General features: G+C 35.3%; 2 protein-coding genes and 1 long non-coding RNA gene across 4 annotated transcripts in view; 1 reads left to right on the top strand and 2 right to left on the bottom strand.

Moving 5' to 3' along the window:
• The window catches only part of znf1046 (zinc finger protein 1046), a 659,651-nt gene that overhangs the window by 437,271 nt on the left and 196,579 nt on the right, over positions 1 to 25,801 (top strand). The gene's annotated exons all lie outside the window — the stretch shown is intronic.
• LOC141381681 (protein NLRC3-like) lies at positions 4,312 to 8,713 on the bottom strand. Of its 2 annotated transcripts, none has more exons than XM_073947922.1 (4): positions 8,684 to 8,713; positions 7,773 to 7,890; positions 7,196 to 7,309; positions 4,312 to 6,054 (listed from the first exon to the last, which is right to left on the bottom strand). In XM_073947922.1, exon 4 carries the CDS (start codon positions 5,829 to 5,831, stop codon positions 4,911 to 4,913), a length of 921 nt encoding a protein of 306 aa, XP_073804023.1. In that variant the 5' UTR covers positions 5,832 to 6,054; positions 7,196 to 7,309; positions 7,773 to 7,890; positions 8,684 to 8,713; the 3' UTR covers positions 4,312 to 4,910. The 2 variants fall into 2 exon arrangements, with proteins under 2 accessions (XP_073804023.1, XP_073804024.1); XM_073947923.1 differs by having other exon boundaries at positions 7,773 to 8,560; positions 8,684 to 8,708.
• LOC101883472 (uncharacterized) lies at positions 11,852 to 18,736 on the bottom strand. The gene is made up of 6 exons (XR_001798464.4): positions 18,692 to 18,736; positions 14,818 to 14,866; positions 14,501 to 14,581; positions 13,785 to 13,969; positions 13,538 to 13,694; positions 11,852 to 12,003 (listed from the first exon to the last, which is right to left on the bottom strand). It is a non-coding gene; the product is annotated as an uncharacterized lncRNA (long non-coding RNA).

Genomic DNA, 25,801 nt, shown 5'->3' with positions numbered 1-25,801 from the left:
TTGAAGACCATAACCGACTTAGGAAAAATTGGGTTGGTCAGATTTAACACTCCAGCTTTAATCACAGAACAAGGGGAGCTGCAATCATAATCCACAAAAAAATACAATTCATTGCATCTGAAACTATTTCAGACCCTCAAGGACGATATATTATTGTATCCGGGCACCTTTTTGAGGTACCAGTTGTCTTGGTCAGTGTCTACGCACCCAACTGGGATGACGTTAACTTTGTGAAAAAACTTTTTTCCTTGTTACCAGATTTAAACTCTTTCCATCTCATACTTGGTGGAGATCTGAATTGTGTAATGGATACAACTATGGACCGTTCCAACCATAAAATTGTACCTCTTTTAAAAATGTCTCAAGTATTTGCCGGATATATGAATCAGATTGGCTGCATAGATCCATGGAGGTTTTTATTTCCAGATAAAAAGGTATTCTCATGTTTTTCACATGTTCACCAGAAGTATTCGCGGATAGATTATTTTTTTGCTGATAAAAGACTTATCCCGGCAATAAAAAACATAAAATACTCAACTATTATTGAATCCAATCATGCCCCTGTAATTTTTGATATTTGTTTTTCATATAACTATACAACAAGACCAGTATGGAAGCTAAACACAACCTTACTCTCAGACTCAAACTTTTGCAAATTCATATCTCGTGCAATTGACAATTTTTTAATAAATAATAAATCAGACTCTATATCACCATCACTATTATGGGAAACGTTTAAGGCGGTAATAAGGGGAAAATTAATATCATACTCAACCTCGCGTAATAAGGAGAGGAAACAAACTGAGGAGAAACTTATTGAATCAATACAGAAAATCGACCACCAGTATGCTGATACCCCAACACCCGAACTGTTTAAAGAAAAACTTAGTTTAAAGACAAAATATGAATTATTATCAACTGAAAAAACAGAACGTAACTTATTTTTTGCACGTGCTAGATTTTATGAACACGGCGATAAAGCGGGCCGTCTTCTCGCCCAACAATTAAAAAGTAAGTCAGCATCTCAGCTCATCCCAAAGATTAAGAATACAAAACAAGACATTACAGTAGATCCCCAAGAAATAAATAAAATTTTTTATAAATATTACTCTGACCTGTACACCTCAGAATTCCCACAAGAAGACAGTCCCATGTCAACATTTTTATCTAATATTAATCTACCCACTGTTAAAATGGATCAAAGAAAGAACATGGATGAACCTTTACAACTTCAAGAAGTGGAAAATTCAATCAAAGCTATGCAGAGTAGTAAAACCCCTGGACCAGATGGATTTCCCATTGAGTTTTACAAAAAATTTTCCTCACAAATATGCCCTTTACTGTTAAATATGTTTAACCACTCGTTTGAACAAACCAAATTACCTCCAACCCTTACACAGCCCATATTACAGTTCTCCTGAAACCAGATAAAGATGCCCTTTCCTGTAGCTCTTATAGACCCATTTCCTTACTAAATGTTGACGTCAAAATTCTATCTAAATTGTTAGCCTCAAGAATAGAGAACATAATACCAGAAATAATTTCACAAAACCAGACAGGCTTTATAAAGGGACGCCACTCATTCATTAACATCAGAAACCTCCTCAATGTTGTGCACTCTCCTGCATCAGAAGATAATCCTGAAGTGATTGTCTCTCTAGATGCAGAGAAGGCATTCGACAGAGTCAAGTGGAAATACTTATTTGCTGTAATGCACAAATTCGAATTCGGCTCAAAATTTATTTCTTGGATGCGCTTGCTTTATCATCAACCAAAAGCAGCCGTACTCACTAATAAAATAGTGTCTCAATATTTCTTCTTGTCTAGAGGAACACGACAAGGATGCCCCCTTAGCCCTTTGCTGTTTATTTTGGCTATAGAACCATTGTCAACAATACTCAAATCATCACAATCCATCAGGGGTATTAAAAGAATGGGTGTAGAGTATAAAGTCTCTTTGTATGCTGATGATCTGTTATTATATATAACTGACCCACTATCATGCATTTCTGAAATTGATAAAATATTAAAAGAATTCGGTAATTTTTCAGGTTATAAATTAAACTTCTCTAAAAGTATATGCTTCCCTATAAATAATATGGCAGATCAAATTGCAGATACTGACTTACCCTTCTGTTTCTTCAAATCGGGATTTAAATACTTAGGAATTAATATTACCCGTTCATACACAGATTTATTCAAAGCAAATTATAGTTCTATACTTAAAAATGTTATTTATTTGTCTTTAGCAGGTAAAGTCAATTGTGTTAAAATGAATGTACTACCCAGATTATTGTACTTATTTCAAAGCCTCCCAATTTTCTTGCCAAAATCTTTTTTTCAGTCGACCAGTAGACTACTGTCTTCCTTTATATGGGGTGGCAAAAAGCCAAGAATACGCAGAGACTTTCTCGAAAGACCTAAAGGAGATGGAGGACTGGCTCTTCCAAATCTGTTAAACTACTATTGGGCAGCAAATTTACAGAAAATAATCTATTGGTTAAAGTTCCCACATACAGAATGGTGTGAAGCAGAAGCTAAGTCTTGCAAATCAACTTCACTACCAGCACTTGAATGAAGACAATGAAGACACCTTTCTCACCATCACAATATTCTTCGAGTCCAGTGGTACTTTCGACCCTCAAAATATATAATCAATTTAGACAAGCACTTCAATTCCAAGACTTTTCTTTAGAAACCCCCATATGCAATAATCATCTTTTTCCAGCAGCCAACCTAGATGCTACTTTTAAGAAATGGCAGGACCTGGGTATACTTACATGTAGAGATTTTTTCATTGATAATATTTTTGCCAATTTCAATGACATGAGTAAAAAATTTAATCTTCAAAAATCAGACTTTTTTCGATACCTCCAGGTTCGCCACTTTGTTCAGACCCAGTGCTCTGTATTCCCTCAAATGCCTGCTGAATCTGGACTGGATCTAATTTTAAAGACACCTGTACACCCCAAAGGTCTCATTTCCAAAATGTATAACCTTATTATGACATTCTGTAACACAACATAAGAGAAGATTAAAATGGAATGGATAGAAGAACTAGGAATTAATATTTCTGAAGAAACTTGGAATAAAGCAGTTAAAATTATAAACAAGACTTCATCATGTGCACGTCTTAATCTGATTCAGATGAAAATTCTTTACCGTATTCACTACAGCAAAACCAAACTGGCTAAAATCTACCCCAATATAGATGAAACATGCGATCGTTGCAACTCATGCAAGGCAGACCTAACCCATATGTTCTGGTCATGTGACAAACTGAGACGATTTTGGTCTTCAATATATGAAATTTTAAACTCAGCCTTCAATTTAAGAATTCAACCAAATCCGGAAATGGCTATTTTTGGAGTAACAAATGAGGACATCCATGTAGCCAAAGAAATAGAAAACGCCTTTGCCTTTGTAACATTAATAGCTAGAAGAAGAATTCTTATGGAGTGGAAATCACCAATGCCACCTAAACTGTCACTTTGGCTTAGTGATGTAATGCTATTTTTGAAAACAGAAAAAAATAAATATTTTCTCAGAGGATCAACCAAAACATTTTTCAAAACATGGGACCCTCTAGTAATTCATATTGAGACTAATGTACTTCTCCAACCATAAATTCCCAACCCCACCCCCACCCACCTTTTTTTTTTTTTAATTGACTTATTTATTTATTTTTTATTTATTTATTTTTTCTGTAAATTTATTTTATTTTCATTTTTATTATTATTAATATATTTTTTATTTAATGCATTTCCTTTTCATAATATTTTTTTTTATTATGTCAATTTGTCTTTTTTTTTTCAATTTATGTATGGTTCAAAAAAAAAATGGCTGCTTGCCATCGCGAGTAATGAGATTCAATGGACGACCGATCACTTTCACTCCAAAATGGTGGAATCCAGGGCTGTTGCTGGGCACTGCTGTTGCAATGGAACGTTCTATTGAGTGTAGCCTCTTGGTCATTCTAAGCTCTTTGCTCCAGCACAGCATCAATTTTCAATATTTCAGATATAATCAGTTTAAGATGTAATAATTCCACTACCATTATAAGACATATATAATACATTTGCAGGTAAATAGAGCTGCCATTCCAAGCAGATTTCAGTTCATTGCAACTCTCTCTCTCTCTCTCTAATGCAAAAAGGTTTTCCACAAAGCTGTGCTTCTACTGTCTGTTGTCTAGAGTGCTTCTATGTTTTAACTTTCTGCTTTTTTTCATATTCACATAAGATGTAAACAGTGTTTTTATAAATATGGTAAAGCAGGGCAGTGATTCACTACACTGCTTTGAGTCTTCAGAGCAGACTGATGTTTGTCTATTGAGATGAATGAATGAATACTCACAGAGCTCTTCTGCAGTTTCTCACAGCTGGTATCAGTCTCTGTCTTCCCTCAGCTGATGTGTTGAATTTCTGCAGCTCAAACTCATCCAGTGGCTCCTCTGACATCTCAATCATGTAGGAGATTGTTGAGCAGTGAGCAAGAGAGAGATACTCCTCTTAGTGTTTGTCTGATTTCACAAACTCCTGAATCTCTCTGGCCAGAGTCTGATCTTTCACCTCCAGCAGACAGAGGAACAGATTGATGGATCTGTCAGAGGAAAGTCCATGTCCATCTCTAATTTTGTCTTTAACGTACTGTGTGCTTCTCCGGATGCACGCTGAGCTCTTCTCTGTGTTTGTCAGTAGATCCTGGAGAAGTATCTGATTAGACTCCAGTGAGATGCCCAGCAGGAACCGCAGGAACAGATCCAGATGACCATTACTACTCTCAACAGCTTTATCTACTGCTGATCTGAACAGTTCATCCAAAGACTCCTCAGACCAGGCCTGAAAATATTTGTAATATGTATATTCATTAACACGCATCCATTCATCTTCATCATGTAAATTTTCTCTCTAATACATCAAGCCCAGCGGTTTTATCTGTTTTGTTAAATGGCAGTGAAACTCGTAGAAAGCAGCCAGAAACTCCTGAAAGCTGAGATGGATGAAGCTGTAGACTTTCCTCTGCTGAATCACAGATTCCTCCTTGAAGATCTCAGTGCAGATCCCAGAATACACTGAGGCGTCAGTGACGTCTATGCCGCTCTCAATCAGGTCCTCCTCATAGAACATCACATTACCCTTCATCAGCTGTCTGAAAGCCACTTCAGCAAGTTTGAGGATCACTCCTCTGTTGGACTGCAGGGGTTTCTCTGGATCTCTCTCTTCATACTTCTGCTTCCTCATTTTGATCTGTATCAGCAGGAAGTGGATGTACATCTCAGTCAGAGTTTGAGGGATTTCTGCACTCACATCTTCTTCCAGGAGCTTCTGAAGCACAGTGGAGGAGATCCAGCAGAAGACGGGTATGTGGCACATGATCTGGAGGCTTCTTGCTCTTCTGATGTGGGAGATGATTCTGCCGGCTTGATGCTCGTCGCTGATTCTCTTCCTGAAATATTCCTCCTTCTGAGGCTCAGTGAATCCCTGAATTTCTGTCAGACGGTTGATGTATTTGGACGGGATCTGATGGGCTGCTGATGGTCTGGAGGTAATCCAGATGAGAGCAGAGGGAAGCAGATCTCCTTTCAGAAGGCTCCACATCAACACAGCCACTGATGAAGATTCAGTCACAGCACAAACTTTCTCCTCATCTGAAAAGTTGAGTGTGATTCTGCTTTCATCCAGACCATCAAAGATGAACACAACTCTACACTGCTCATAAATCTTGGACTCCAGATCTTCAAGTTCAGGATGAAAGTCCAGCAGAAGTCTGTGAAGACTGTACTGATGATCTCTGATTAAGTTCAGCTCTCTAAATGAAAGCACAAACATGAAATCTACATCCTAATGGTCTTTTCCCTCGGCCCAGTCCAGGATGAACTTCTGCACAGAGACGTTTTTTTTTTGAGTCTCTCCATGGTTGATTCCCTCAAATAATCTCTCATACTTGTTCTTCATGCTGGTTTTGTGCTGCTCTTTGACTCTCTGAAGTTGATCATTGTCTGGTAGAAGTGAATCCTGCTGCAAATCTCCAGTCTGATCATCTCTATCCACACTGCAGAAACAACAAAACAAAGGATAAATAATTATGAGTGTAAAGATTCTCTAGTAAAGACATGTGTTTTTCTCTGAAGCAACTAAGATAAAATAAACAGATTTAATCCAGAACTAAACTATAGTAATGTAGAAACATGAAGCTCTATTACTCTCATAGCGCTATTGTGAAGCACTTTAAACACCACACACTGAGGACATCTACTGACTATCAAAATGGTGTAAACAAGTAACTGTATTTATCATTTATTAAATGTAATAAATCATTTCATACCAAGAGACAGGATAATTACATTTATTTACAATTATGCTAGATCCACACTAAAAGACATTAAAAATCTTTTAAGATAAAAATGTGAGACACTGCAAAAATAAGGACAAAAAAATCCTACATTTAACTGTTGAGCTGCTATAGTGTGTAATGTAGTAATATTGAAAATTTTGATACTATTTCCTTTTGTTGTATAATTTTATGTTTTCATGTTTCTATAAATGTTGTATTTTGCTATCAACAGTTGTGGTGAGCATATACATGTTAAATGTTTTGCCATCAATAAGAAAAGAAACACTATTCCCTGCTGTCTATATCTTTTAGTGCTTCACCATGACTGTGTTTTTTTCTGCTTCTGTCAGCTCACTTTCTGACAGAATTGAGTTTTTTGATTCACATAATAATCATCAAGGGTTTGCTTTCAGGGTTCAGGTTTTCTAATCATACATTAAACATGTACTTCATCAAGATAACAAACTGAGATGATTTTAATACAGTTTCATCTTAAATTAGTATTAAATTTGCCCATAATTATTTATCAGATGAAACGCAGTGTGTTTCTCTAACTGAACTTGTTCATTCATCTTGTCTAACATCTCTTTGCTCACTCTAGACGTTTTGCTGACTATTGTAAAAAGCATTTAATCTCATTCTACTAACTCTAACAGTTTGAATATCTATACTTTATCAGTACTTCACTAATGATCAAATGTGAGTGTGTTGACATTTAGTTTTAGAGTTACTTGTATTTTGTTCCCTGTATATAGTCTTTACTGACTGTGAGAATAAAGTGTAATAATTCTGATCTTCTAGAAAACACATGAACATAAAAATGCTACAGTATAATCAAGTGTGTGTAGAGATGATCTACCTGAGAGCAGGTTGTGCGTTTTCATTCCTAAAATTTATTGAGTGACCCATAGATTCATAACACTTCAGAGAAACACAGTTGGGCTCTGCTTCTGCTCTCTTCTGATGAACTGAACTAAAACAGAAAAAGATTAATGTTCTGCACATATTGCATTTAACAAAACAAAAACAGGTTTTTGTACAAAAACTCTCTGGATGTGATAGAGGTAAAGTTGGTTTTATATTCGCACATTTGGACTTTCCCCTTAATAATACAATTTCATAAAAGCAAACTCTAAATAGCTAAATCATATTAGCAGTCAAGGACTATCAAAGTACAACTTTTTTCACAGTCAAATAAGCAGTGTTAATTTTGTTTTCAAGCCATACTTTCATGTTAATTTCGCTTGAATATTCAAAGTAACATGGTAAACAATATAGAGACTTCTAAATGAACAAATGTGCAAATATAAAAACAACTTTACCTCTATCTGGATGTGTGTTAAATTATCTGACAGAGATTAAAAGAGAAAAAAAATATGTTCTTTGTAAAAAAAAATTATGATAATAATATAAAATATAATGTCTATGCCTAATACCTGTATGCTGCAAACAAATCCAGATCTCCAGAAGTGCATTTGTCCTCCATGATAGATTTGAAATTTGAGATTCTGTTCGGATTCTGAGTTTAATCTTCAGCAGAAACTCTAGAAAAAACTGACAAGCAATCATAAATCATAGAGGTAAAGTTGGTTTTATATTCGCACATTTGTTTATTTAGAAGTTTCTACATTGTTTACCATGTTACTTTGAATATTTGATCGGAATTAGCATGCAAGTGTGACTTGAAAACAACATTAACACTGTTTATTTGACTGAGAACAATGTTGTACTTTGATAGTCATTGCCTGCTAATATGATTTCGCTATTTAGAGTTTGCAAATAATACTTTAATGAAATGATATTATTAAGGGGAAAGTCTGAATGTGCAAATATAAAACCAATTTTACCTCTATTCATAAATCTACAGTCTTTTAGCAGCGTTCATAATTCAGATGAATGCAGAAATAGATCAGTGGCTGCGACACTCAAACCCTGAAGTTCATCATGAGTAAACAAATTAAAAATCACAGCCATCATCCGTATAAGATTACATTTGTTTGTACTGTGAAAAAAAAATATCATACATACAGGTTCATGTGATACATGTTTTGTCAAGTCCTTAGCGTTTTGAATTTATTCAGTCAAAGATTTAAAGCTCTTCTGCGCTGTAAATAATGGATTGTGTTTGTTTAAAATGGCGACACAAAAAACTAAACACTTTCACTTTCGTTTATGAAGGAGCAGCACATCATGAGTTCAGTGAAAGACATCTGGCACAAACATTCTAAACAGAGCAGAGAAAAGTCAAAACAGCTGCAGGATTATCAAAGCACTGCATTTTATTTGGGTGATTTTACCTGAAGCAGTATAAACACTGGATACAGACAAGACAAAACAAGACACGTACCTGAATAACTTCTTCTGTTGGTTGTGTGGCGAATAACAGAGCACAGTAAAAGATGTATACCGCCACCTGCTGTACTGGAGTGTGTAAAATAATATCACTATAAAGTGCTTTTGAGACGTCAAAAGTAAAAAATAAAAAAAAATCATAGATTTTTTTTATTTAGCCACATAGTTGTTGTATTAATTAGATCTTAGATTGTAAGAAATGAATGTTGGTCAAGCTGGAATGTTGGTCACTTTTTCACAAATAATCTACAAGCAGAGAAACAGCAAACAAACCTCAAATTGTGTCAACTCTGTCATGGACACATTAAAAGTAGTAGAAGTATATTTTTATTGCAGTGTGATTTTTAAAGGGCCATGACACCCCCCACTTTCGGTTAAAGTCTACTTCAGAATTTTTTTAAAAGATGCATGATTAATGGGCGTGGAGCTCCGCGAGCATCGGGCAGGTGTGGGCGTGGCCAGCAGGGGAGAACGTAAGCGAACAACTGTTGTTGATAGTTAGCTCACAAAATGAGACAAACCGTGAGGAGACGCTTGAGTTTATAGTTCACAAAGTTAAAATGCAAAGAAATGAACCGTGATTTAATGCCCTGCTACATTTGTTATTCGTTATTTCATATACACATAACCACAATTTATATCATTATAAAGATAAGTGTGTTCATGTAAACCCTATAAATGAGGACTTCTCCCTCAATCCCCGTATCCAGCAGACTCAGTGCAGCAGGTCTCCTGACCTGTCTATTTTAACCATTAGCCCTGCTGGTAATCTGGAGGATTTAGGCGAACACAGCAGCACGGCGATGTGTCTGAATGTGAACGAACTCCTGATAAAAGACAGTGTCCGCCATTCTCTAATTCTCATGCTGCTCTCCCGACAAAAATGCTAGCAGCACACACACAGCTTTGCTGTATGATCGGCCCTGACAAGATCGCGGGGGAAAACATGCAACAAACCCCGTGGATCATGAAAACAAACGCATATGAGCCTTCATGAACGGCTAAATACTGTCGGTCTGTGTCTCACAGCTCGGGCTTGATAATTAAGCAGCCGGCTCTTCTCATAGGATAAGAAAACTCCGCTATGAATAATAATGAGAAACCGACGCGCCATCTTTACACTTGCAGTTCTGCGCTACGTCGCCGATTTTGATCCCTCCCCAAAAATCATTTTAAACTCGGAAGCTGAAATTAGCTGACAAAAGCTCAAAATTAGTTTTCCCCACAAGTAAAGCTGACAGGTGCTAACATTGTCTTAACTGATGCTCAACACACACAAATCTGTTAATATGTTCTGAACCTTTAAATGAATATTTCCAGAAAGGCAATGTGTCATTTTACCAACCCAACTTTATAGATTATGGAAAAAGTCTATTTATAATAATGAAATAATGGTCAAAATATTTATTTCCCAATATAATATACAATTGTTGCACATTCTTTTTAAAATAAAACCCAAGATCTAAATATTTAGTCAAACTTTCAAACAATATTAACTGGCCCTTATTGGTTTGTTAAGAAATCACACATAATGTTTTGAGAGCTTATAAATAATTTGTTCATTTTCATAAAATTTGAACATGACTTTGGAAAACAAGATGACAGGGTGGACTTTGGCATGACAGTGTGGACAAAGGCTTTGTAGATAACTGCTATGTTCATATATGGTCTTTACTGTGCCCCTGATGAACACACAATTTCCCTATTCGGGTTATTGTACAAGTTAGTGATGTTATGAGCAGCCGAGCAGGTGCAATCTGAAATAAAGAAAGCATATTGTAGTTCTTGATAACTGTCTCTTATTTTCATATCGACAAACAACAAAATCTTTCACTTCTGGTGTTTTCTGGTCATCAATATCAAAGACAGCCGTCTAAATGAAGGTATAATTGCTGTAAACTTGTATGAAAACAAACTGGACCTAGGAAATCTCATCAAGCATGTCCTGTGAATGATATGCTTCCCAGCCACAGGATGACCTTTTTATCCATGACAATGTAGTAATTGCTGATTGCTCGTCTGGTGGTTCCTGATGCAAGGATATAGGGTGATGCTCATCTAAAAACTCTTTAGGGGCCTTATGTACGAAGACTTTTGTTTAAATTATACTAAAACATTACATACGCACAAAGCTGTAAATGTGCATACGCAGAAAAATTCAGATGTATGAAACACTGTGTACATCGAATCCCATGGATATTCTCTTTACATCTGAATGAACGGGAAACTGAGCGCAACATGCACGAGCGCAAAACCCCTCCCTGCCTCCTCCTCAGTATGAATATGCTAATATGCTATATGCTAATGACTCTACTTTGGCAAAACCCAACAAAAAAGCAATGGCAAAAGCAAGCAAAAAGAGAAACTTTAACCTGTTAGCCAGCACTCAATTTTGGGGTTTTACACCTACCTAACTTTAAATAGTAACAGTTCCTGACTCCAGTAAGCTACAAACACAAATTATGTATCATTGGAAAGAAGACACTTTGAGCTTTACTGTGGTAAAAGGAGAAGTTACATGTTAAAAAAATTCATAAGGAAAAAAAATTGTATTGTGTTCAATATTAGTTTTTCATATACAAACACAAGAAAACATTAATGTAATGTCCTAGAAAAAAATATGACGTGACAGCCAAGTATTTCTGTAAAAAGTTTTCTGAGGCTATGTCGATATCCTTCTCTCCCTCACCGCCAGAGGCACTTTCTCCAAAAATATCTTCCCAAAGCTAAAACATTTACAGTTGCTGAATGATTTGGTCTACATTTACAGTTTATGTATTATTGAAAAGAAGACACTCTGGGCTTTATTATCCATCATCCAATGTTTATAATCCTCTAAATGAAAAATTGTTATGGATGCTTAAGTAATGTAAAAAAAATTGCCCCGCACTAAACATTTTATTATTTCATAAACAAATATGTGAAATCAGTCCTGGATCAACACAGAAAATGTAATAGGTCAAAAGCCCACATCTCCTGACTATATTGTTTGAATTTGATGTCATTATCATGCAAAATGAAATTTCTGGAATTATTTTTCTGAGACAATGTCTTGAGATTTTTTTCCCTCTCCTTATTTGTGGAGAAGCAGTCTAATGACCACACACACTGACGGATTAACACTCCACTAATTTTTTAAATTGTGAAATAATGAGCAGAAACGTACAGCATGAATGATTTATTTGAGCACAAGTAATACATTGTATAAAATAATTCTAGTGCATAAGCAACAAAAAAGTCTTATACGAGTTGTTGTTCTGCTCTCAGTCACTGACAGAAGATTCTTCACTCCATCACTCCAGCCCAGAGATTCAGCTACATGACAAAAAAAAAAAAAAACAGAATTAGGATTCTATTGTAAACAATTGTGTTTTCCCCCCTTGAGTAGCAAACAGGATTTTCTCTGATGCCCATTTATACATATGTTAATTTATACACATAGCTTACAGATCTAACAGCAGCCATTCAGATAAATGGGCAACATGCTGCGTGATAATGGCAACCATTACTGAAAGATTATGGCTAGCAGAGACACATTCACACTTTTAGGCTCAAGCAAGCTACCCAGATAGCAAAATACACTCGGGCCAGGTACGGCTAGATTCCCGCCTGCCGGAGGCTTACCACTCGGCCCGACTCCGGCTGCCGGACTCGGAATCGGGCAGTGAGTCCACAGGCATCCGGCCCGAATCAATCGGGCCAGATGCGGCGGCTGTAAGTGAGCCGACGCTGCCGCATCCGCGCCGGAATCGGCCCGAGAGTAAAGTTTTTATATACCTTTTTTATATACCTTTATATTACAACCCTTTGAGTTGATGTAGCAGCAAACACAGGCTATAATGTAAACAAAGTGTAGGCACTGCATTTAACCTTTGAACAAAATGCAAACAGCATACATATGCTATAAGAAAAATAATCAAACAAAGGACAAAATAAATAAATTATAAACGTTTATTGATTGCAAGAAACAAATAATACTAAAATTGAATAAATTATTTTGTAGTGCACAAGAACATCAATATAAAAAAATAAAACTACACAATTAAGACACACAGGAAGATTCAAAGAACACTAAAACTGCACAGTGCACACATACACAAGTTTTTAAAACAACACTGTTTTCCCAATAGACTTGAATAAAAAAATTGTACAAGACAAATCTTAAAACTGCTAAATTTTATAGAAACATGAATATAGAAACCAATTTAAGATATAGCAAGAAACATCTTACAAATACCTGATAATACATAAAATATACAAGTCAAAATTGTAAAAAGAACTATTGAATTCTGAAGAAACATCTTCAGAAACATTAAAATAATAATAAACATAATAATAATAATAATAATAATAAAGAAATATATAAATGTAAAATTGCAGAAGTATAAAGACCTAAACTTAATTTTTTAAATAAACTTGACCAGAATAAATTGCACAAACAGCAATACATATATATATATATTGTGTTGTGTGTGTGTGTGTGTGTGTGTGTGTGTGTGTGTGTGTGTGTGTGTGTGTGTGTGCATATAGAGCTCTTTTCTTCCTTGCTCCTGACAGGGATAGAGGAAGGAAGTTGTAGCCACCATGTAATACATTTTCCACTTCTTTTATCTGTGGTGTGGTATGGACATTTGTCCTCACTACATATGTGATTAAAAGATAAACAGATAATTAGTAGTGAACAAGTACAAAAAAAAAAAAAAGAAAGAAACATGCTTGCTTACATGAGTACAACCTAAATGAGACTATATATAGATTTTTTTTTTGTTCCTCTGGTTAATGATTCAAAGAAATACAGAGATGGAACAGCCCCTAATTGTATTGAAATGTATATTTAAAACCAACTTACAGACTAAACAGTCCTAAGGGGGAGTGCACGAAAGGCCACATTTTGGTTTGCCCCGCTCTAGATCATTTGATTAGACAAGGAGTTAGCCAAAAGTTTTCCCAGGATACACCAAACTGCTTCCTTAATGGAAAACACCAATGATTCCAAAGTAGGCTCCCTAAGAAGCAAAAAAAAAAACAAACAAACAAACAAATGAATAAATAAATAAACTTAAAACACTTTGAAATTAGCAAGAGCTTGAACTTACCAGTTTCTTCATTTGTTCAGGCTGCTCCTTTAGTTGATTTTCAAGCTTTCTCATATCAAATTGGACAAAGGAAGGTCAAATGTGTTTACATCTGGAATTTCATCAAGTCTGTTTTGGTTTTGTGAGAATCAGGCCCAGCTGCTGCTTTATGACGTTGCATGATTTTAAAACTTCAGTCAGTCGTGCTTAAATAGAAAAATAAGGAATCAGTATAAATCAACCTGTAGCTTATTCTCATACAACTTGTGTGAATACAACATTGGGTTAGATACTGCTGATATTCTCTAGTTGATCTTTACTTTCTAGCTGCATTAAATCTTTACAAGTTTAGTGATGTCTCTAATTCATGAGTTGCACAAGTTCTGTCTTGATCTCTAACTGCACTGGAACAAGGACTGTAAATGTTCATAGGCATACTGGAATGTTCAGCATCCGTGCATCTTGATGTTGGTCCTAAGAATTATGGTGATGATGGTACTTGCGGTGCTGCATCGATTCCTGAAATCTTCATATCTGCTTTTTTTTTTTTTCGAGCCTCCTTGTCTAAAATAATTTTTCTTCATCACTGTCACTATAGTTGTGCCTTATGTACCATGATCAGATACATTTACAAAACAAAACATCTTTTTAGTATAGTGCCAGGGCCAAACTCGCAGGTTGTAATAGATCTATGAAATAATGTTGACAGTATGTGTTTAAAATAATTGCAAACAAACCTGTTCATCTTTAGGTGTATGACAGGCGATCATCGCCTCAACTGTATGCCAGTCAGACATCATAGTTGCTTGTGGATGTTTCTATAATAAAACATCACATTGTTGTTAATCTCCCCCAAAGAAAAGTTAAAATTCTGAAATACTATCACAGTTAATCAATGGCTATAATACCTATACTGTAAATAATCAGCACCCTGAAGGTTTCACAAGATTTATTCAGAAATTCATGCAGAGTAACAGCCTTTTGAATCTTAGACACAGATTTGTAAGATGGCTAAGCACATGCATGATTTCAGCCATGACTTGCATATACTGACCTCTTCTGTGCCAAGCTTGTTTGATCTTGCTCAAGGATCATGTTGTGGACTGTCAAACAAACAAACATACAACATTTTATACAAATGTTTATCTTCACTAGAATCAATATAAACATTAATAATGACTATTCAGAAAAAGACTGAAATATATTCCACCCAATTAGCATAAGCCCAAAATTCTATTTAAAACCTAGACATTACTGGATGAATACAGATGCTTTGATTTACTTTGAGTCAGATGAAAGCCAATAACAGTAAATGTTCTAATCACTTTGTGACACAATGCACAAACCAGTTTATGAAACCAATAGGAAAGCAGATTAAGTCAATCAGTCATATTTCTTTAAAATAAGAAACCTTTTGGATAGTTGTAAGTTACTAAACACTGTTAACCTACCATTGTGGAAAATGTTTGATGATGATAGCTAATAACAATGAACCACACTGTTAAAAATTGTCCCGTTAAATAACAGTAAAATACTGGCAGCTGCAGTTGCCAGCAATGTACTGTTATTTTACAGTATGTTGTTGTAAAAATACATGGACTACATTGATTTACACAATACTCAAGTGAACTCATTTTGCTCACTGAAAGCAACTGCCTCAACTTGGTCAACTGCTGAATGAGTTTATGAAGTAATGTGCTATATATGCTTAGAAGCATACTTATAATGATAACTTATTTTAGTTAATTAGAAAAGTTCGGTTTAACTCTAATGTCTTATTTTTCACAACAGCACACATACATGTAAATCTGGAATCACCAGAGAGATTCTGACTGCATCAGCAACTAAACAGCCGCTATCTTTAAATAGAGAAACATGCAGAATAACATCAGCAGTTCATTGTTCATCTTTAACTCATACACTGGCTCTACTCTCCTCCACAACGGTGACAGACAGAAGAAATTAGCTTCAGGTTTTACAGTAAAATACTGTTTTTTCCTTGATTTAACAGTAATCTACTGGCAGCTGTGGTTGCCAGCAATATACTGTTTTTTAACAGTCTACTTCCGTTGTGTAAATTAACAGTATATTACTGTTAAAATACATTTTTACACTGTGTTTTTACCTCTCACACCTTTAACCCTTTAAACCCCAGAGCATATACTTCAATTTTAATTGAAGTGTCCACACTACTGAGTGTTCAAGAAACATGTAGCAAAGCTGAAGTAAATTCATTAATTAACTGACTAATTAAATGATAATTGAGGATTAACAATGAACAAATGAAGAAATACTAAAGGGAAAAAACAAGAACAGAACATACAAAACTTTAGTCACAGCTTTATAATGAAATAACCTGAAGAACAACAAATGATTAAATCATTTAAATGATCAGCGGATGATTAAACAACTCTACAAACATCATCACCAGCTACACTTATTACTTAATACATGTATTTTTGTATAACATCTACTAAAGTTCTTCTTGAGAGAAAGTTAAAGTTTTACGTCACCATCATGGAGAACAGAGTTTGCTTTAGTTGGGCTTTTAGCCCTGCCATTTTTAACATTTATATATCTTGGCTGCTGCAATTGTTAAGAACTTTGTTTAAAAAGCTCTTTTGATGTGGCAAGCCAGCCAAAAACCTAAATCTGAAAAAATAAGATCTGGTGATGTTCAAGTTGCTATTAAATGGCAGAGTTTGTTCTCATTTAGTATAATAAAATTTACTGCTCCTGTTCAATGTTAAATCTATTGTTTTACATTATATGTGTGTATATATATATATATATAGCAATGATTTCTGGAAGTTTTTAAGAATATCTTGGACAATAACACTGCTCTATGGTATAAATCGCACTCAAAGAGACATCAATAATCAGCACATGAACCTCAATAATGGTGACAACAAATTTAACAAAATTTAACAAAATTAACAGTTTAACTCACAAAACAGGCAACTGAAAGTCGAAACATAAACAAAAGCAGAATCAAACACAAATAAAGAAAACCGTTATACAACATTTATTTATACCGCAATGCATGCTGGGATATTTGTACAGTGCCACTCCCAGCATGCATTGCAGCATGAAACATTTGAGATGTTACCATTGTTGAGATACAAGGTCAGATTCATGAGGTCTGAGTGTGTATATGTCATAGCTGAACTGTTTTTGTATATTATTTCTTAACTGTTAAGTAATTATGGAGGTATGTTTTCTGTTTCCACTTCTCATTAATTAAATTAATACCTGCAACTAAGCATAAAATCTATTGCATGAGGCCCTTCATCCAGATTTATACCAAAACATTTATCAGAAATAATTTCAGATAAAGATTTCTCTATTTATTGACTTCCCAACTTTAGTGCTATGGTACAAACGTTTTGTAAACGCTGTATTACAGCAGTTGGAAAGTCTTCTTAAATGAGTTCAAGGGTGAAGAGCCCAACTAAACCAGCCCCTCACTCCATTACGGTGACACAAAAAACACCTTAATTTCTGTTGGATCTCAATGTGAATTGTATGGACGTCAAATCAAGCAGTAATAAGTGTGTCTGCTGTTGTTTGTGGAGTTGTTTAATGATCCTCTGCTGAGACTGAAGCTGTTTTATTTTATTTGATTTTATTTAATGTTGTAACTCAAGTCACTGTTTGTGTTTCTTGTTTATTTTCTTCAGTAATTGTGATTATTAACAGCAGGTGTTCATCAGTGTCTGAATTCACTCATTAGTGTTCATTAAAACTGTCAGGTGAACTATATTAGTTAACTAGTGTATGAAATAGTGAACAAGGACACAAAGTGTGATTTCAAACACAGACTTCAAAACATCGAATCTGAACTCTGTTAGCTCACAGTTTTCTGCAGTTGGTTACTTTCTCGAAAACAAAAATGTTACCCAGAAAGCATTGTTTTTAACAGAATATTACTGTTTTAGTGAAAAAACATTATTTTACCGTAGAATCTGACCGTTTTTTAACAGCAATTTTTACAGTGCATTTCTGCCGTTTGTGAAGCAAATAGTAAAGTCTAAAAAGCTCAAGTATGTTGAAAATGTATCAGCAGTTTACAGTTTTTAACGGACTTTAAGCACCCAACTATAACATGCCTATTCACTTGTTCATAAGAGCGTGCCATTGGCATCTTTTGTCTCTGTGATGTGCTGCAAAATGACCTCACGAACCTTTGTTAAACAAGAATATTAAGACTTCACCGAAAAAATATTGTTACCTATTTATTCAAATCAGAATTTATAAGTGTCAATAACCAAAAAAAAAAAAACATTAAAATCTGCTTTCAGTTTTACATGCGCAAATTTCAGTTTGAACAGAAGATATAATTGATTCACATAGGCTAACACATATGAATTAAAGCACATACTAATAGATTTCTCTTAGATAATTTAAAGAGAATAGTAAACGGTGTCGAGTTTCGATCACTTTTCGTGATGCACTGCATAAACAAGTTAAACAATAATATTGTATGAATCCAAAACGATTAATTTTTATGTACACAATCACAGAATTATTACTGTTGGATAAGTACACGCCTGTAAATTTTTTTTTTCAACACTCGCGGTACTTTATAATGTTTAGTTAACTCAGAAGTTAAAAGCACGTTTTGCCATGTTAGTGTTGACAGATTCATCTACAGAAACTAGCATACACACTAATTCGTTTTTAGTCATGTTTCTTTAAAATAATTTAAATAGTTTTCAGTTACTAAACACTGTTTCAACCTAACAAAGGAACATGAACTTTTACACGTTTGTATAGCAATTAGCTTCAGTCGTGTTTCTTTACAACAAGTTGCATTTCGTATCAAATTGTTTTACTATACTACACACTGTTACAACCTAACACTGTGAAAAATGGTTTTAAGCAATAAATTTGCATAGTATACAGGTTACAAGCAGTAAAAACCTTACCTTTCTGACCAGAATCCAATGTTTTGAATCTTCTTTTCTTCTTGTGATCTTCATGGCGGTTGGCAACCTGCTTTTTGGAGCATTACCGCCACCACCTGGATTGGAGTTTGGATCAGGAGTTTATACTAACCCATATATTTTGTATAGAACCGAACTTCTTTTAACAACAATTGGCACAGGAGCGTCCTATCTCGAAAACAAGCGCATTTTACACCGTTTTCCCCTAGATAATATGTTTCCTTAATTTATAAATAATATCATTTTGTTTTGACTATCCACACTAAATAATCTTAATATTTTGGTGCTGTCGTACTGTGGATATTTTCTCAAATTATCATTAAACTAACAAATTACTAGATGAAATAAGAATTGAATCGGTTGTCATCAGTTAATCAAGCTGAGTCCTTGCGAGAAGCAGCCCGGACTCTACAGACAGACTCAGGTCAGAAGTGGTTGACCGGAATCGGGCCAGTGCTTAACAGCCGCATCCCAAACGCATGTGCGAGAGCGAGCTGCGGGCCAGACTCGGCCCGGATAACACTCGCCGATGCCTAGTCGGAGCCGGAGGCGCCGAGTCGGAACCGAGCTCGGGCCGATTACTACTGCTATCTGGGTCAGTGCATCATTTAAAATGGCTCGGCCCGCTCTTTCAGTGCATAACACCCACTTTTCAAATTATTACTAATGTTACAAATTATTAATAGTTATTAGAAAGAACTAGGCAGCTGAAAATAGCTAATCTAGTAAAGTAGACAGTATTGCAAATAACGTGCAGTGGTCAAAACAATTAGTCACAACACCATGGGCTAATAATTAGTTCACAAAACAGCAAACAGTCTTACAAAGTGCAGGAAATAAACAGATTACTGATACTATACAAATAAAATCAAAATGGTCTTAAAATGAAAAGTTTACCTTGATTTACTGCAGTACATCTTCTCAATATGAAATCCTGTCCTTCCATGGTGGTGCTGGCTGGCGGTTGGTTGTGACTCGAGATGGGGGATGGGAAATCACCACCCAGTACGCATGCGTAACAGCATGGCTTAGCCATTATAAGCAATTTTACTCAAATTACATTAGTTATGAGAACTTTATACCTTACTATGTCAGCAACACTAATGCATTTCTAGTAAACTCAACAATTAGCTTAAAATTAAGTAAACACACTAGAATTTTAATAGTAAGGAATACTATTCGCATTTACAGTGTAGGTCTATGCTGAGTTTTACAGGATTACTCAAACCAACCCCAAGAGTACCTTCTCTTTTTTGAATGAATACGCTATCAAGTTTTATCAATCATGTGGTGGGCGATATGGAAAGATAATGAGGACATGTTGGAAATTTCTGATCAAATTTTCTAACCTGTGAATAACCATAATAAATGCCCTTCAATTGTAAAGTTGTGCCACCTGTCATCTCTCAGGGTCTAAGCATCTGGTTGAATGTGACAATAACTGATGACCTATAATTTTGTTTTGTATCTTCCAGACATCTAATGTGCTCGCTCAAAGGAAGGCTACAGCTCTGAAAGGTCTACTTTCTACTTTGTTTATGAGGGAAAAGTTCTGAAAGACTTGCCTGGTGAGTGTGTGATGAGTCCTAGCATCTACACCCCTAGCTGAGGACATGACTTGAGTGTCAGTCCTAGATTACTTCCTTACTATGTTACTACATTACTACCTTAAGTTTCCAAATAAAGTTGCTTTACCTTTGCTTCTTTTACTTTGCTTTTTGTTTTTGGAGATGTTTGTGATTTAGCAGTAAAATAGTTTTTCATCCTCTTTTTATGTTTCCTTTGACTGCAGGACACAGAGCCAGAAGATATTTGGGCAAAAGAGATGGAGATGGACATCCTTAGCACTGTTGAAGAGGATGTGGTCACTGGTCAGACCAACCCAAATGTAAGGTGCCTGTCTGTGGTTCTGGAAGAGGAAATCTTGCTGGAAAAGATCTTCCGACAGCTGTCGTTCCCCTCTTTGTTTTAATTTATTTACTCATTATTAACTACCCTAAAGAACTGAAACACACCATTCACAGCAAATTCATCGGTGTTAAATTTCAAGTGTTGTGGTAATTCAGAGTAAAGTGTTAAAATTCTAGAGTTAGATAAAGGCAAAATAACCCTCTTGGCGAGAATAACATGTATCTACCTTTGTAGAAAACCCTTGTATTTGAGAAACTAATTAGTGTCTGAAATCTCGCCACACCCTCATTCACCTGGCCCTTAAATTGGTCAATTAGTTTAGTCCACTAGACAGGGAATGACCACAAATAAGTGAATTCAGACACCTGCTGTTGAACACCTGCTGTTAACAAGCACAATCACTGAAGGAATAAGAAACTGAAGGAAGAAATAAAACTACAGAGTCTCACACCAAACCAACTGAATTAAAACAGAGGATTAAACAACTCCATTAAATAATAGCATAAGCAGCTTCACTGATTACAGTTTGACTTCATTTCTGTAAGAATATTTTTTTATTAAAAATATTTCATTTGACCTCACCATCATGGAGATCAGAGGCTGCTTATTTGAGCTCTTGAAGCTTTACGCTTATATCCTTATGTTTCTAAAACTCATCAGCTATAGCAAGAAAGGTCAAGAGAAACTATACTGTTTATGCTTAATTGTTATAGATTTAATTTCAGGTGTTTATTAAGTTTATTCATAAAGATATGCAACTATAGTTGTATTAAAACTGCATGGGACAATACTACTGGGAGTCCGCTGCTCTTCATAGAAGATACAACAAAAAATTAGTTTGTTAGACTCTGTCCTCCATCATGGTGACTTCAAATGAACAACAGAAATTTCATTAAGAGCTTTTGTTCACATGACAGAAATCAAGTTAAAGGTCAGTAATAGGTGAAGCTCCATGATAAGTTGTTTAATGTGATGAGTTTTTTAAAGATGTTGAAAAATAAAAAAAATTATTGTGTAATTTATTTTATTTTTATTGATTATTATTTTATTTAGAGTTTTTTTTCTCAGTTGATTTCATCTTTGGTTTTGGCTTGTGTTTTTCTGTCCTTCAGTGATTTTCCTTGTTAACAGTTGTTCATCAACAATTCTCAATCCTCCTTTAATTTGACACTTAATTGTCTCATTAACTAGTTAGGACACTAGTGAGGATTTTGCTCTGGAATTTAAGGCTTACGTGTGTTCAAATGAAAAATACAGACTATGGGATGTATTTTTAACAGAAATATTCTGGAAACTGAATTTACGAATCTAAAATGTTGAAAACAGCAGATTACTGGCAACCAATGCTGCTGGTATTTTTCCGTAAAATCCAAAAATGAAAAAAAAAAGAAAGAAAGAAAAACAGCAAAACGGTTTTTGTGTCACCATTGTGGAGGATAATAGCGTCTCTGTTCAAGTCCAAGATGAACTGAGAATATTTGATGTTATGCTGCAGCTTCTTCTTTTTTTTTTTTTTTTATAAAGGTAACTGTGTAGTTACTAATGCAGTCAAAATCTGTTTGCTAATTGCAATCACACATGAACACATTATTGCATCTAAAGACTTTACATTTTTATGCACTAAGCTATAATTTTGTAAACTGAACATTGTATTAGTTCATGAAATATGGTTATTTTTTGTAAATTTATACAGTTATATAAAACTTCCATGTTTTTCACAGAAAGATTCTGGCAACCACAGCTGCTGGTATTTTTTCGGAAATTTAACAGATATTTTACACAATAAGAGTTTGCTAACTCTCTTGGTGTTGACAATGTTAACACTTTCAAAAGTGTTATTTTTAACACTTATAGTGGTTCCCATATAAACTCTGAGGGAGTGTTAATTTTAACTCCAAGGTAGTTAAATCTACTATCTAAAATTTGCTGTGTTGAAACTATTTAGAAAGTGTTTATTGGCCTTGATGTTCATGGAGTGCAAACACAGATACACACACACAAACAAACTGGAGTGTTTCAAAATGTCGCTCAGTCGATCCATCAGCGTAACACTCGTATGTCAGCTTATACACAGACCAGTTGATCAATGTGAAATGCTTAAGTGTCCCTGTATCTGTGGTCACATTCAGTGAACAGCAGTGAGTTTGGTGAACTGATGACCTTCACGCCCAATCAGTCTTTTCTGTTGAGCATGTGAACACAAGGGCAATATAACAGTGTTTAAAAACATGCTCAACAGCGCTCAAATGTTATCAGGAAATGGACGTTTTTAAAATTATAGAACAGATGGGTAACAAAATTAAAGTATCGTGACAACACTAATTACTCTTGCACTTTGAAAAAAATGTTGATAATGCTAGCAATTTAAATGTTTCTTTCATTTTACTCGAGCACTTAAAAGGCAATATAGAATTTGAGGATTTACCTTTTTGTTGCATCTTTTCCTTCTCTGGACTGCAGTACATTTAATTTGGAAAGAAAGCTGTTTGCAGAATTCTCAATAAATATATTCTTTGATATTGTGTTTTATAGTGTGTTTTGTAATCTCTTAACTTTATTCTTAGAGTCATACAGGTATCTGTTTGAGAAGCGCAGATATTAGATTTCCATGAAATTATGAATTAAAAGATAAAAATTGAATCAACTTAAAAATTTAAGGCAACCAGCTGCACAGCTTTGAGTTGTCATGACTTAAACCAGCCATTTCAGTCAACTTAAAAAAAATATTTGGCACAACTTCAACCACTGAAGTTGAGTGAACTCAAAATTTCTTTGCAGCCGGTTGCTTTAAAATTTTAAGTTTACTCAACTTTTTATTTTTTTAAAGTGTGGGCTTGAACCACCAACCTTTCAGTTAACAGCCGAATGCGCTAACCGATTGCGCCATAGAGATTTAGTGAAATGTCACCTACCGTGGTAGAAAGGCGGAACTTTGTCTCAAAAGGTCTGCTATATGAACCCTTATGTAAGTTTGCTGAGAGAGAGAGAGACAAAGGTAACAGAAACGCTCAATATGGGGCTCTAACCCACGACCCTGAGATTTAGAGTCTCATGCTCTACCAACTGAGCTAGCCAGGCTGATGAGCAACTCTTGCAAGAGCTAGAAACCGTTTACAGTAATACCTTCCTTACCTGTGACAATGTTCTGCTAAATCCTGATTTCATCTTGTAACGCTGGACAGAATGGGGCCCAGGATCTATGCCCAGTGCACGTGTTAGCAGTTGCAAGGCAGCAAAATGCTTAATTCATCCCTGGGTGGGCTTGAAAAACCAACCATTCAGTTAACAGCCGAACGGGCTAACAGATTGCGCCACAGAGACTTGGGAAAAGGTCACCTAAATGGTAGAAACGCTGAACTTTGTCTCAAAAGGGTTGCTATATGAACCCTAATGAAAGGTTGTTGAGAGGGAGAGAGAAAGGTAACAGAAACGCCCAACATGAGGCTAGATCCCACAACCCTGAGATTACAAGTCTCATGCTCTACCGATTAAGCTAGCCGGATGAGGTGCTCGCCCAAGAGCTAGACAACGTTTTCAGTAATGCCTTCCCTACCCGTGACAATCTTCTGCTAAATCCTGATTTCATCTTGTAACGCTGGACAGAATGTGGCCCATACTGCGCCACTGCCTCGCCCTTTTGAATCATATTCCTCATAATCTTTTTTAACCAAACAGGTTTAAAACATTTGATTATAATATTTCTAAAATCCCCTTTAAACTCCCCAAATTTCATCAACAAGCTCTTCTTGCATGGAAAATCTGTTACTGTCACAATGTTTCTCCTCACACCCCCTTCATTTGTAATAATGGTAATATAAGCTCTTCAAATAAATCTGTAATCGTAGTAAATTGGTTTAATAGAGACATTAATCATCTTTTAAAACTTTTTGACAGTTAAGGGAATATCCTATCCTATAAACATTTCGTGTCTACTCAGAATTTCCCAATATTGGTCAGAGAATTGAATTCAGTTATTAAATCTATCCCTGTAAAAATTATTCAACTTGTTAAAAATCATATTTGCTATAATCTGCTGTAAACCCAAAACTACATTTAGAAGGTGTTGAGTTGACTGATAAAAATGTACTAACAAACATATTCGTAATGTTTTTCAGAAGCAAAATAAAATCACTCCTAGAGGCACATTTTTCTGGAACTCTATTATAGTTATTATTAATTGAAAAAAAAGCCGGGTTAACTCTCATCAAATATTCTATTAATAATACAATTAAGGAAATCTATTTTAAAATATTACATAAAATTTACCCAGTAAAATCATTTTTATCAAATTGCATTGAAATGGAGGATATCTGTGGATAAAGAGAGCCTTTGCCATTTGTTTTTTGAATGCAACATTGTAAAGAATTTCTGGAAAAATCAGCCAAATATATTTGTGAAAGGACAAAAAAATTTACATTAAAAGATGTCATTTTTATTGTGAAAACAATTCCAACAAATGTCTTGAATACATTGTTAATGTCTTTATTTTATTGGCAAAGTTTTACATACACAAACAGAAATCTGCTAAATCTTCTCCCACATTAACCGTTTTTTTGTATTGAGTTTGAAATGTTTATTTCTACATAAACATTTCTACATCTTTATTAATCCAGGGTCACCACAGCAGAATGAATCACCAACTTATCCAGCAAGTTTTTACACAGTGGATGCCCTTCCAGCCGCAACCCATCTCTGGGAAACATCCACACACACACACACACTCATACACTACGGACAATTTAGCCTACCCAATTCACCTGTACCACATGTCTTTGGACTGTGGGGGAAACCGGAGCACCTGGAGAAAACCCACGCGAAAACAGGGAGAACATGCAAACTCCACACAGAAACACCAACTGAGCCGAGGTTCAAACCAGCAGCCCAGCAACCTTCTTGCTGTGAGGCGAAAGCACTACCTACTGCGCCACTGCCTCGCCTATACTTTGTGTAATTTTATTTATTTATCTTTGGTTTTTTTTTGTTTTGTTTTTTGTTGAACTTTACCCTTGTTGTATTCTCTTGTGTGTTTCATTATTTGTATTGTGTTTTGTGTTTGTTCCTGACAGTTGTGCAATTAAAAAAAAGGTTGTCACACCGTGCAGATAAACAGCGCCTACTATCTGCAGCTCTTAAAAAAATAATTAAAAAAAACAATCTGCAGCTCTAGATTACCCCCTAGCG

Source organism: Danio rerio, chromosome 4 (genome assembly GCF_049306965.1).
Source record: "Danio rerio strain Tuebingen ecotype United States chromosome 4, GRCz12tu, whole genome shotgun sequence".
Lineage (NCBI taxonomy): Eukaryota > Metazoa > Chordata > Actinopteri > Cypriniformes > Danionidae > Danio > Danio rerio.
The sequence above is the reverse complement of the archived record's forward strand: the minus strand, read 5'-3'. Positions and strand labels throughout refer to the sequence as shown.

Excerpts from the sequence above, each read along its gene's own strand:
- LOC141381681 (XM_073947922.1), bottom strand. The coding sequence starts at position 5,831 with ATGTTTGTGCTTTCATTTAGAGAGCTGAACTTAATCAGAGATCATCAG.